Here is a 13,483-nt window from a genome sequence, read left to right on the forward strand (position 1 = left end):
GGTGCCTCCAGCACTGTCGACTCCGGCACCGAGGCCGTTGAGTCCGGTGCAGATAGCGTCTCCACCGAGACCGGCGGTAATACAACTCCCGTCGACTCCGGAGACCTTCGTGGCGGCGAGAGACTTGATAGCTCTCACGGAGCCGGCACCACCTCAACCACTGGCACCGACGGCACCGTTGACCCGCCCGGTCCAGTCAAGGGGGAAACCTGCCTTGATGCGCCCTCCATCACAAGGGCTGGAACCTCGGCACCGGTCCAGGTCCAGAAGCAGGTCCCCACGCCGCTCGCAGTCCCGGCACCGAATATCACCTCGGCACCGGTCGTACTCGCGGCCAAGATCTTCGTCGCGGCACCGGTCTACGTCTCGGCACCGCTATGATCGTCGGCACCGATCAACGTCGAGACGTAGTTCTCGGCACCGCTACGGTCGACGCTCGACGTCGAGAGGCCGCTCCCGGCACCGGGCATACTCCAGGTCCTCGTCGAGGTCCAGATCCGGCTCCCGGCACCGACGAGGTCATCGGCACCGATCGCGGTCCCGGCACCGTTCGCCGGCACCGCGCAGAGATAGATCATCTCCGGACCGGTACCGTGCGGCACTGCAGCCCACGGGGGTCGTTTCATCTCTCTCGGCACCGCCATGGCCGTCAAGATCGGTGTCTCGCTCCTCGGAGGACCTGTCGAGATCGGCATACCCCCCTCAAGGGCAAGCCGAGGAACGGAACTTGGGCCATTGGCAGGAGATGGCAGAGGACCACTCTCATGGACCATCTCACTGGTCATTTTGGACCCCGTGGGCGTACCACCAGGAGCAAGGGGCTCCAATACCATCGACCTCTCGCTCGGGTCACTCGGTTAGAAGGGCCCCAGAATCCACCATCTCTCGGCCTCCGCCAGGGGGCATGGAGGCTTCCGTGTCCACGCCACCTGACACCATAGACCCGAGTACAGGTGATGCTCCGGCCCAAGAGCAGGGGGATCAGGACCCCCCCTTGGATCCAGTACCACCGGAGGCGTCTTCCTCCTCCTCTCCGGATGAGGCAGTGGCGGGCACTTCATGTACGGGTCCCCCTCCGATAGATCTTCGGGCTCACCAGGATCTCCTGCGTAGGATGGCCCGTAATATGGACCTGCAGGCGGAGGAGATAGTGGAAGTACAGGACCCTATCGTGAACATCCTCGGAGCGGATGCCCCATCGAGGGTGGCGCTACCCCTGATCCGCACGATACAAACCAATGCGGATACGATATGGCAAACTCCTGCCTCTATCCCACCCACAGCGAGAGGGGTGGAAAGGAAGTACTTTGTCCCGTCTAAGGACTACGGGTACTTGTATACCCACCCCCAACCGTGTTCACTGGTGGTGGAATCAGTGAACGCACGAGAGCGCCACGGCCAGCAGGCTGCAGCGCCTAAATCAAAAGAGGCTAAGCGGCTCGATTTGTTTGGCCGTAAGGTTTACTCAGCCGGAGGGCTGCAACTTAGAGCGGCGAACCAACAGGCGCTATTGAGCCGTTACAATTTTAACTCCTGGAACTCTATGGGGAAGTTTAAGGAGTTGATTCCCCAAGAGTCCAGGGAAGAGTTTGGAGCCATGGTAGAGGAGGGTAAGAAGGTGGCTCGGACCTCCTTGCAGGCCTCCTTGGACATAGCAGACTCAGCTGCGAGGACCCTGGCTTCGGGTATCGCTATGCGGAGGATCTCCTGGCTTCAAGTTTCGGGTTTGCCTCCGGAGCTACAGCAAACCCTACAGGATCTGCCCTTTGAGGGACATGGATTGTTCTCGGACAAGACGGACTCTCGCCTGCAGAGCCTCAAGGACTCGAGAACAATCATGCGCTCCCTGGGGATGCATGTTGTGGGCCCTCAGCGCAGACCATTTAGGCCGCAGCCTCAGCGCTTCTACCCCCCCGCCTCGTCAGAGACAGGACTCGACCCGGAGGCGAGGGCGAGGTGGTAGAAGAAGGTGGGCCGGCCCTCAACCCGGCCAGAACCAAGGGCCACCTAGACCACCTTCAGGCCCCAGGCAGAACTTTTGAAGGTGCGGTCGAGGACGGCGCCCCAGTCATCTCCCAGGATCCAGCCCCCTCCTTTCGGGATCGTCTCTCCCACTTCCACCGTGCTTGGTCCCTTATAACTTCGGACCGTTGGGTCCTCCGCACAGTGGAGAGGGGATACACTATCCAGTTTTCTTCTATCCCCCCCTCCCACCCCCCTTCCCCGTCCCTCTTCAGGGACCCTTCTCACGAGCAACTTCTTATACAGGAGGTTTCCACGCTCCTTGCTATGGGGGCCATAGAGGAGGTTCCAGTAGAGTTAAGGGGCAGGGGATTTTATTCCCGTTACTTCCTGATCCCCAAGTCCAAAGGAGGTCTGCGGCCCATCTTGGACTTGCGCGGACTCAACAAATTCGTAGTAAAGTTGAAGTTCCGCATGGTCTCTTTGGGGGCCATTATCCCTTCCCTCGATCCTGGAGACTGGTTCGCCGCCCTCGACATGAAAGACGCATACTTTCACATCTCAATTTACCCACCTCACAGACGCTTCCTGCGATTCGTGGTAAACATGGTGCACTACCAATTTGCAGTCCTTCCCTTCGGCCTATCCTCGGCCCCAAGAGTGTTCACGAAATGTATGGCTGTCGTGGCAGCGTACCTTCGTCGGCAAGGGATACAGGTGTTCCCGTACCTAGACGACTGGCTGGTACGCGGTCGCACCAAGGAGCAAGTTCAAGCTCACGTCCACATAATAGTGCACACATTCAACGAGTTGGGCATCCTACTCAACAAGGACAAATCCACTCTAGAACCTACCCAGAGAATAGAATTCATAGGCGCAGTTCTAGACTCCAGACGTGCACAAGCCATCCTGCCAGACAACCGATTTGGCACCATCACGAGCCTCATTCAAGGGCTCCAGGCGTTCCCAACTACCACGGTGAGGTCGTGCCTTACCCTGCTGGGTCACATGGCCTCCTGCACGTACGTAACCAGGCATGCCAGACTTCGGCTTCGCCCACTCCAGACCTGGGTGTCGTCAATATATCGACCACATCGGGACAGCCTGAACATGGTGGTCACGGTCCCGATCTCGGTCCTGACCTCCCTCACCTGGTGGCTAGATCACAATGTGGTCTGCGAGGGGATGCCATTTCACGCCCCACAACCCTCTCTGCACCTGGTCACAGACGCTTCATCTCTGGGTTGGGGCGCCCATCTCAACGAACACCATACCCAGGGCCTGTGGACTGCACCCCAGCTAGCCCTGCACATCAATGTTCGGGAACTGATGGCGGTGCGCCTGGCGTGCCAGGCATTTCTCAACCTCCTACGTGGCCGATGTGTGTTAGTTCTCATCGACAACACCACGGCCATGTTTTACATCAACAAGCAAGGAGGAGCACGTTCGTCAATTCTATGCCAAGAGGCCATTCGCCTGTGGGACTTCTGCATCGCCCATTCAATCCATCTCACGGCATCGTTCCTCCCTGGAGTCCAGAACACTCTAGCGGACCGACTCAGCAGGTCCTTCCAGACACACGAGTGGTCTATCCGTCCGGACATCATACATTCCATCTTCCAAAAGTGGGGGTTTCCCCAGATAGACCTGTTTGCATCTCGAGACAACAGGAAGTGCCACGTGTTCTGCTCCCTACAAGGTCGAGCTCCGGGCTCCCTCTCAGATGCGTTTCTCCTTCCCTGGAAAGACCACCTGTTTTATGCCTTCCCTCCGTTTCCTCTGGTCCACAAGGTACTGCTCAAATTGCGCAGAGACCAGGCACAGGTAATTCTGGTCGCTCCAGCGTGGCCGAGACAACATTGGTACACCACACTGTTGGAACTCTCGGTTCAGACACCGATCCCGCTTCCGTTGTGTCCGGATCTCATCTCTCAGGACCACGGCCGGCTGCGTCACCCCGACCTGCAATCACTCCACCTCACAGCGTGGCTGCTCCATGGTTCACCCAGGCAGAGCAGCAATGCTCGCACTCTGTCCAACAGATTCTGCTGAGCAGTAGGAAGCCCTCAACACGCACCACGTACCTGGCCAAGTGGAAGCGGTTCTCCTGTTGGTGCGAACAACGAGCCATGTCCCCGTTGCAGGCACCCATTCCTCTCATTTTGGAATATCTCCTCTCCCTAAAACAGCAGGGGTTGGCGATATCTTCAATTAGAGTTCACCTGGCCGCTATATCGGCCTTTCACCCAGGGGAACTCGCGTCCTCGGTATTCTCTAACCCGATGGTCGTTAGATTCCTCAAGGGCTTAGACCGGATGTACCCACAACAACGTCAGCCCGTTCAGACATGGGACCTCAACCTGGTTCTCTCCAAGCTCACAGGTCCTCCATTCGAGCCACTGGCCACCTGTTCACTTTTGTACCTATCCTGGAAGACAGCCTTCCTTGTAGCCATCACCTCAGCAAGGCGCGTTTCTGAACTCAGGGCGCTTACATCCGAGCCCCCTTATACAGTTTTCCATAAGGATAAAGTGCAGCTTCGTCCACATCCTGCCTTTCTCCCTAAGGTGGTTTCTCCTTTTCATATCAACCAGGACATCTTTCTCCCGGTCTTTCATCCCAAACCACATGCCACTCGCCAGGATCAACGTTTGCATTCCCTGGATGTACGAAGGGCCCTGGCCTTCTATATTGACCGCACAAAGCACTTTAGAAAGACGACGCAACTCTTCGTTGCAGTGGCCGACCGAATGAAAGGCTCACCGGTCTCCTCACAACGCCTATCCTCCTGGATTACGTCTTGCATCCGGACTTGCTATGACCTGGCAGGTGTCTCAGCACCGCACCTCACCGCTCACTCCACGAGGGCCCAGGCTTCCTCGACGGCTTTCCTGGCACAAGTTCCGATCCAGGACATTTGTAGAGCAGCGGTTTGGTCATCAGTCCAAACATTTACAGCTCACTATGCACTAGTGCAGCAGTCCAGAGACGATGCTGCTTTCGGATCAGCGGTTTTGCACACAGCAATGTCTCACTCCGACCCCACCACCTAAGTTGGGCTTGGGAGTCACCTAATGGAATGGATATGAGCAAGCACTCGAAGAAGAAAAGACGGTTACTCACCGTTGTAACTGTTGTTCTTCGAGATGTGTTGCTCATATCCATTCCAAACCCGCCCCCCGTCCCCACTGTCGGAGTAGCCGGCAAGAAGGAACTGAGGGGGCGCCGGGTCGGCTGGGGTATATATTCAGCGCCATGAAGGCGCCACTCTAGGGGGCTCCACAGCCGACCCGCCGGTGTTGCTAGGGTAGAAAATCTTCCGACGATCGTGCACGCGGCGCGCACACACCTAATGGAATGGATATGAGCAACACATCTCGAAGAACAACAGTTACAACGGTGAGTAACCGTCTTTTTTGATAACTTGCATCTAAGTAAACTTAAAACAAACCATGTTTGTAGTAACAAAATAAACCAGACTGTCCCAAGACTGAAATCAGCTATAGTGATTGGAGGGTTGTAAAACTAAGTTTGCAGAATAACAACTTTTTAAGTTGACTGTGTGAAGATCTTTTTGATTTTAGAAGTGTGTTTATTAGTCTATGAGAACTGTGTTCAAATAAAACTTATAGCATTATATTTCATATTTCTAAATCTTACCATCTTTTATACTAGCATGAATCTAAGATTCTTACAAAAGTATAACATTAATATTCTCCAGCCACAATTCATAAAATAGAAACATAAAACACAATTCATGCTTTATGCACAGTGACTACACAAAACATTAATGGCTTATCTCCTATTTTTAGCTTAATTTTGGGTTTATTAATTATTTTTTCAATTAAAGGATTACATGTGAATTAAGGTTGAATTTTACAGCACAAATCGAGCCGGATGAATGTTTTTAACAAAGTTTTTTTTATTTAAAATGGCCTATTTAAAAAAAAGTTTTTTGTGAGAAAAATGTTGCATGTTTTTTGGATTTTATCAAAATTTTTATGGAAAACATCAAAATGTAAATGATTATCTACATTTTTGACATGAAAAATGTTAACCATTTCAATAACTTTTTTGATAAGTTTTACAAAAAAAATTTAAAACAAATATCACAATAAATCTTTTAAAAACTAGCATTGGATCCATTTTGATCATTTCAGAATGACAATACCAGGCATTCTAAAATTTGTCTCAATAATAGGTTTTCATTTTTCAGCCAGCTGTAAAAGCAAATTCATCTCTGAGTAGCTTTTAACTCAAACCAAGTTACACACAGAATAAATATATTTCAATAGCTTCAGAGTATGGCTGCAGCAGTTGCACAGTATAGCTGTAAAAATATTTTATTTTTCTTGAAAATATCTTTCTGCAGAAATATATTGTATTTAGAGATGTGTTACATATTGATATGAGAGGTTGGGACTGTGTTTATTTTTATAAAGCAAAATTCTGTGTTGGAGCTGTGTTTAGATGTGATATTATAGCAGGACAAACGGCAACCACAATCTTAGTAGTTGAGATTGCATGATGCTTTCCATTCTAATCTCCTGTTTTTAGTTGCTCATAAGTTTCTAAATATTTTGCCTTCCAGGCTGAAATTTTCTATGCATCATCTCTGTCTGTAGGTAAATTGTGTCTGGAAATCCTGAGTTTAAAAAAAAAAAATTACGTTCAAGGACGCTGGAAAAAAAAACTCGTCACAAATTCCAAACAGTCGAAACTGTGTGACCTTTTTGGAACAAGCCGATAGCTGAAATGCCTGGGAAAATGAGATTTGGAATGGAGATAGCCTTCAGTAAGGAGAAATGCCTAGTATTGTACTGGAAAAAATTGGGGCTTGGTTTAGCAATTTAACCGATTTATTACCCTTTGAAAATTGTGTACTGATCCATAAAATACACTCATAAAGTGTGCAGGCAAGGAAAGATTTTCTGCACATATGTGCATGTCTAACTTAGCTATTTAGTGAGAAAACTAGAAGGTGGCTAAGTGCATAGCAAATAGGGTTTCTTTTAAAAGCTCATTCCCTGACATGTGTAAGGGAGGCTGTGCTGCTGATTGTAAAGAAAATGTATATAATATAGCTTCTGACTATTATTAAAATACATTCCTTAGAGTACAGAGAATTTATTATATACAAAGTCTAAATCAAGAAAAGTATATTGAATCATTACAAGAGTAAAAATGCCTATGAGTGACAAAAACTGCAAGATATTACATATGTGTATCTAAGGTTGAAAAAAATAGTATGATATTGTATTTGAAAGAGGACCCAGGTGGTCCTAATACTGAACACTCTATTATAATGAACATGCACAAGAAGCGAGAGGAAAGGTTGCCCACACGAGCTTGACTTTGGCATTTTCTGATTTTAGAGAGCTTATCTATGCATCTGGAATGGTCTATTATCATAATTTCCCATTGAGTAGTTTTATTTTATTATAATATTTGACACATACTGAATGTGTTGGCTTACCATTTTAGAAAAATATTGTGTATGATACCTATTTTATTATGTGGTGCCTGAGTTAAGCTTTATAACATGACTGTTGCTAGCTGCTCGAAAGTGACACATTAGAGTGCATTGTAAGCCATGGAACACCATACAAAACATTTCTGTAGATGATACATAGTAAAATAAGATCTCACTGGTTCTGAGACTAGCAAAAATAAGTGTATATATCCCAATTAAATCTTATTTAGAAAAACCAGGTCACAAGAAAAACTAGAGTAGCAAATATTGCAACAGTACAAAGGACTTCACAAATAAAAGAAAAAAGATCACAGCAGTCCCTTTTATTAGGTAGTGGTTATAGATGCTTGTATGTTGGTAAGAGATGCACTGTGATAAGAGGTCATGGTTGCAGGAGCAAAGAAGGGGCCATTGTGGTGGAGGGAGCCAAGAACCAGAGGATGGGATGTAGGGTAGGAGCAGAGGGGAGTGTGGCAGGAGCTGTGGGAGGTGGGAGAGGGGTGCAGGAGCTATGGGGTGGATGAGAGGAGAGGGAAGGCAAGGGCCAATGGGTGGAGGGGCAGAAAGGAAGAGAGGGAGGCAGGAGGCCAAGGGGTAGGGGGTAGGGTAGGAACAGAAGGGAAGACCGGGCAGAAGCTGGAGTGGGGTGGCTAGGAGCCGAGGGGACAAACAGGCTAAGGGCACAGGAGCAGTAGGATCTGTAACCACTAAACCACATTTCCATACAGCAAATACCTGTGAAACCCACTGCAAAGAGTGTATCTCATCTAGTCACTCTAGTGGCTGGTCAACATAGAGGATAACAGCCTACTAATAGTTACTCAGTCTTTTAGCTCGAATGGTAGAGGTCTATAGGTCTGAATCCTGCTAATGACCCAAGCTGAGGGTCAATATGGCGTCGCATAATGGAATTTTTGTTTTTTCATTTTTTTTAACAGTAGGAAATAACATACAAAAAAACTGCAATAAAAGAACATTAAGGTTGCAAAGCCAAGTACTCGTTAGGAACTGCCAGAATGAAGGTTTCCTGTGCAATCTTAATTTTGGCCTCTTATGTGTTTACGTAGGAGTCTTTAATTGCATGATCACATACTATTTTTCCTAATTTTTTAATGCCTGATTATGCAACTTTGTTTAACATGGTTAGATTGGTTTGATTGGATTACACCATATCCCATCTCCTAGAACTGGAAGGGACCTTGAAAGGTCATCGAGTCCAGCCCCCTGCCTTCACTAGCAGGACCAAGTACTGATTTTGCCCCAGATCCCCAAGTGGCCTCCTCAAGGATTGAACTCACAACCCTGGGTTTAGCAGGCCAATGCTCAAACCACTGAGCTATCCCTCCCCCCCTAGCTAGTAATATAAAAATACAAGTATAAGGTATGTGCAGTATTTGTATCTATATAGAGTGTGTATATATATATGTGTGTGTGTGTGTGTGTGTGTGTGTAATCATCAGAAAATAACCTTGTAATAAACAATGTGAAGCTACTTTATGCAAGACTAATAACCAGTTGTAGGTAGATTTTTTTCTAACAATTCATTTTAATTCTAACACTACTTTATCTTAAAGCTACTTTTTAGATTACAAACCTTTTTCATAATTACAGCAGTGAGAGGGTGACCTTTCCCTGTTAGGTGGTTTTGTTTACCTTTTTATTGGTGTTCTCTAGATTTAATTTTCTAGGACCCAGAAATCATTTTCTACTAATGTGATTCTAAAGTGTAATTGAAAATAAATCAGTCTTTTAGAAATAGAAAAAAGGAAATTGACAACTAAGAAAAAAGTATGTCAAACTTTGCCAGAGGATGAAAAGGAAAAATCAGAATGATTTATATTACTTCTTAAGTAATATAATGTATTTATAGTGTTATAAGAACTAACAGTGGTATGTTCTGATAATTGTCTGAGTGCAAATTTACCATTAAAGAATGGCTGGCTTATTTCTTCTAGTAATGGAACTGGAAAATATATTATTTTCTTGCTAGTTCAGTGCATCTTCAGAGCAGTGTCTGTGATTTTATTTTTTTTAAAGGGGTGAGTGAAGTGAAGAGGAAGTTGGGGGCTAGTTGGCTGGCCTACTGGCATTAGTATTCCACAATGTCATCTGAGACAGATCTTTGGTTCCCAGGACCAATCTCTCCTTTGCTGAGCTGGCTGTCACTGGGAGCCCTTTGGAACAGATGTATTCCATTGTTGTGGATTTACCTGTACATTATTTAATAGTGAATGCTGCCAGGTCTGGTAGATTAGGGGTGAAATTCTGATGTGTCATCTTAGCCAGAAATTTGTGGCTGGGATAAGCCCTAGAATTTCAGCACCCTGAAGAAGTGTGTGAGTTGAATAGCCCATCCAGTTTCCACCTCATCTATGTGAGCATCTCCTTCCCCACTTGCTTCCACATCTGTGCTATGGTAGCCTTTCCCAACCACTGCTACCTGCTTGGGACCGTCCCCTCCCCACCACATCCATTCCACTGTGTGTGGCTCAACAAACCAGGACAGAGATAAGAGAGCACAATAAATGGACACCGATTCATATTAGGTATGTCAAAACTAAGGCCAGATACCGCTGCGGAGAGGAGTGGTTAAAACCGATAGATCCTGGCAGCAGTTGGACAGTTATTTTTCAATAGAGTGAGGGCAGGAACAGATCCCCAACAAGAAATTTGGGCAGTGGTATTCAGAGTCTGGCTAACCAATCCCCTGTCCGAGTTGAATTGAACTGCTTATGTGGCCAGTCTAGGAACCACCACTGCATTTCAACTGCAGCCTGTAGCCAACATGCTGGCTCATGGCTATTCAGAAGCAATATCCTAGCAGTAGCATTGGGCAAAGCATCTGTATTGCATCTGAACCTCAAATCCAGGCTGGTTTAGGATATTTTGCAAACCCGACAAGAGATATTGGCCAAGAAGGAAAATCAGAAAATCCTGCTCAAGCACCTTGATTCTCAAAGCTCACATCAATTGGCTCCACGCAGCTTCTGCCCTTCAGCCTTCACATCCCTGTGTGTCTTAGGCATCACACATAGACTGGTGGGGTATAAAAACTGGTCATCTCTCTCCCCTACTGCAGAAGGGGGGAGTGCTTGTGGTGTTGGAGTTAGATGGAGGAGGAAGAGTAAATGGGGATTGCACCCTGGCTAGTTGGTCAAGTCTGTGCATGCAGGGCCACAACCGTAGCAGCCAGCTCCTCCAGTGCCCTGAGCGTTCTGTAATTGTTTACACCAGTGCTAAATGGGTGTGAAATGCTACCCTTCTGACCTGGTAGCATTTTACACCCACTTTGCACTCATTTTGTGCTGATGTGCCCAATTACGCAATGTGCAGGGCAACAGCGAATCTAGTCCCAGATCTTTGGGTGGAAAAGGTGGTTTAAACAGGTGAGATCTTGGTGGTACATTTTAAGTGCTGAGATCTCCAGTGGAGAGAAGAAAAAGCTGACACTTCCGTTCAGTAGAATTAATTTATTACACACAGTTTTAAAACACATTTCACTGTCAGAGAGCAGTCGGGCCTTGCTCTACTTCCACACAACAAACACAAGAATAGTGTCATTATAAATTAAAAACAATCTGCACTGACTGCTATGCTCAGCATTAATACAGTTTGGTTCCAGTTGCCAGCATCACTTCGTAGTTAGCAAAAAATAGAGCTGTTTCTTTAGTCTCTCCTGGGTTATCTTTTCACAGTATTTTTAAGCATGAAAATGTATTACCGTCTCCTCAGCTTTTAAATGGCAAAAAGATGCCATTTTGTAATGATGCATGACTCATTCATTGCTCATTATCTTCCTGCTGATATTTTTCCTTGAGCCAGCAAGTACGTCTTACACGGGAGGAGGGAGAGTGAGTGAGTTAAGGAATACAGTACTTAAATACTATTGCTGTTTTTTCATTGGCTATCTGCCTTTGTAATCTGACCAGTCTAATCCATCCCTCACTGCTAAAGCCCACCCTGCCACCCCCTTCTTGCTAGACTGAGGTTAGCAGAGTGTCTGTTGCTAGAAACTGATTATATGCAGTATGTGAGCATCTTTCATTCAAAATGGGCATCAGAATATTGAGTAGGAATGAGAGCTTTTAGAAATGCATTATTTAACTAAATAATATGTTTTTTTAAATGGATGAAGAGACGCTGAGCTTTCTTACATTAATACTAACTCCAATTTTATTGGTATCTAGACCTTTACATTTTTCAAGCTCATATTAGAGCCCTTTAAAAACAGAAGCAAGAAGAATCTGCCTAGTTACGTCAAGAAGTGCATCATTATCATCACTACGAACGTGTCTTTCTCCAGATCAGTTTAGGTTTCTGAAATGTTTGTTTCTGTCTTTTGAATTCAGATTGATCTACAGAGAGCACAGATCAATACAGCTTTTTATTTTTATTTCCTGTCAATTCTAAAATGCCATCCAAAGAGTCTTGGTCAGGGCAAAAAGCTAAAAGATCTGCAGTTCACAACTCAAAACAAGAGAGCCGTCAACAAGATTTATTGATAGCAGCCTTGGGAATGAAACTGGGTTCTCAGAAGTCATCTGTGACAATTTGGCAACCTCTTAAACTCTTTGCTTATTCACAGTTGACATCACTTGTCAGAAGAGCAACTCTGAAAGAAAATGAACATATTCCAAAATATGAAAAGGTTCACAATTTCAAGGTAAGAATTATCCTACTTTTTTCAACTTATAACTACAGAAAATGTTTTTTAGTTCTAGAATAGCTTCAAGACTGCAAGTAAATACATGCAATGTGGCTTTTTAAAAACTTAAACACTTCAGCTAAAATATTCTTGCTAGTTAAAGCAATTAGACATTTAAAAACATAAATTAGTAGCAAAAAAATTGTGGAATGCTTAAATACATTTAATTGTTGTGTACCTGGGGTATCTATGTTAATTAAAATTGTTTCTATATATAAAGAAAGAAAAGTTAACAGTGAGATGCAGTGAGAAAGTTATCTTTTAATTATAATTATTTTAGTTTAATTTTTATTTGTGAAACAGATGTCAAAAGACGTTTGTTCAATCTTTGATTAGAGGATTAAACAGATCTTATCTCTGTTTGTTGCTGGTACATAGCATTGGATATAAGAAGCATGTTCTGTTGCATCTGGATTGAGCAGATGGTCTGCATTTCCCTTAGTTTCTGGCTTTTCTCCTGTGTTAATGAATTGACTCTGATGAAAGGAGTATGGCTTACCAGGGGACTATTGAAGCTGCTGACACTAGCACCTACTCTTCATTTTAATATAATGTGCTTTTACTTTTATGTAGCTTCTAATTATTGTTCTAATGTGTTTTTATAAATATATTCCTCTTTTATCCATTAAGAGATACGCATGACAATACATGTATTCTGTGTATATGATTGTTGTAACTATCATGTAAAGTCTTGGAAATTCAGCTTTTTGCAACGAAATTCATCACATAATAGGCAGTCTGTATATGCAAAACTGAATAAGTGAACTGAGTGATTATATCAACTTTACACTGAGTGCCTAGAACATGGATTTTTTTTTTTTGCTGTTGGTTTTTTTCCCCTACAGATTTTTTAAAATGTTAAGGTGTGGGGGGAATCTTGAATATTTTGGCAAGAAATCTGATGACATTCACTTATTTTCTGTTTCAATTTCCATCTGATATTTTACTTTTACTTACATTTCCAGCAGTCGACACTCCTCATTTGATTTTTTTTTTTTTTTTTTTTTAATATGGCTTCTAGCTCTCAAGTTCATACCATCACTAAAATTGGAAACCTTTATGATCACAATGTTTTACTGAACAGGACTCCTCCAATAAGTATAATTTTGAAAAATGTATACAAAATTATATAAAAATAGAAAGTTAGCATTTAATATGAACATTTGGCACAGAATAATCCTGCTGGCTGTCAATTAAATCCACAGTATATTTTTGCAAGAACCTGGGCTGAACAGGTGATTTAAAATGTTGCCTTGCAACTGAGACCTTTGCCTTAGATTTTGAGGATAATAATAGGCGCTAATAGATACTGATTTCCCATGAATACCCGTATATATAAAATA

The 13,483-nt window shown here is 44.9% G+C and overlaps 1 protein-coding gene across 5 annotated transcripts in view; it reads left to right on the top strand.

Moving 5' to 3' along the window:
* The window catches only part of CHN1 (chimerin 1), a 159,322-nt gene that overhangs the window by 109,649 nt on the left and 36,190 nt on the right, over positions 1-13,483 (top strand). For all 5 annotated transcript variants that reach the window (XM_054043793.1, XM_054043794.1, XM_054043796.1 and 2 more), the window contains one exon: positions 12,021-12,098. In XM_054043793.1, the coding sequence (XP_053899768.1) occupies positions 12,021-12,098 (78 nt within the window). The remainder of the gene's footprint in view (positions 1-12,020; positions 12,099-13,483) is intronic.

The sequence above is a fragment of the Malaclemys terrapin genome, chromosome 11 (genome assembly GCF_027887155.1).
Source record: "Malaclemys terrapin pileata isolate rMalTer1 chromosome 11, rMalTer1.hap1, whole genome shotgun sequence".
NCBI lineage: Eukaryota > Metazoa > Chordata > Testudines > Emydidae > Malaclemys > Malaclemys terrapin.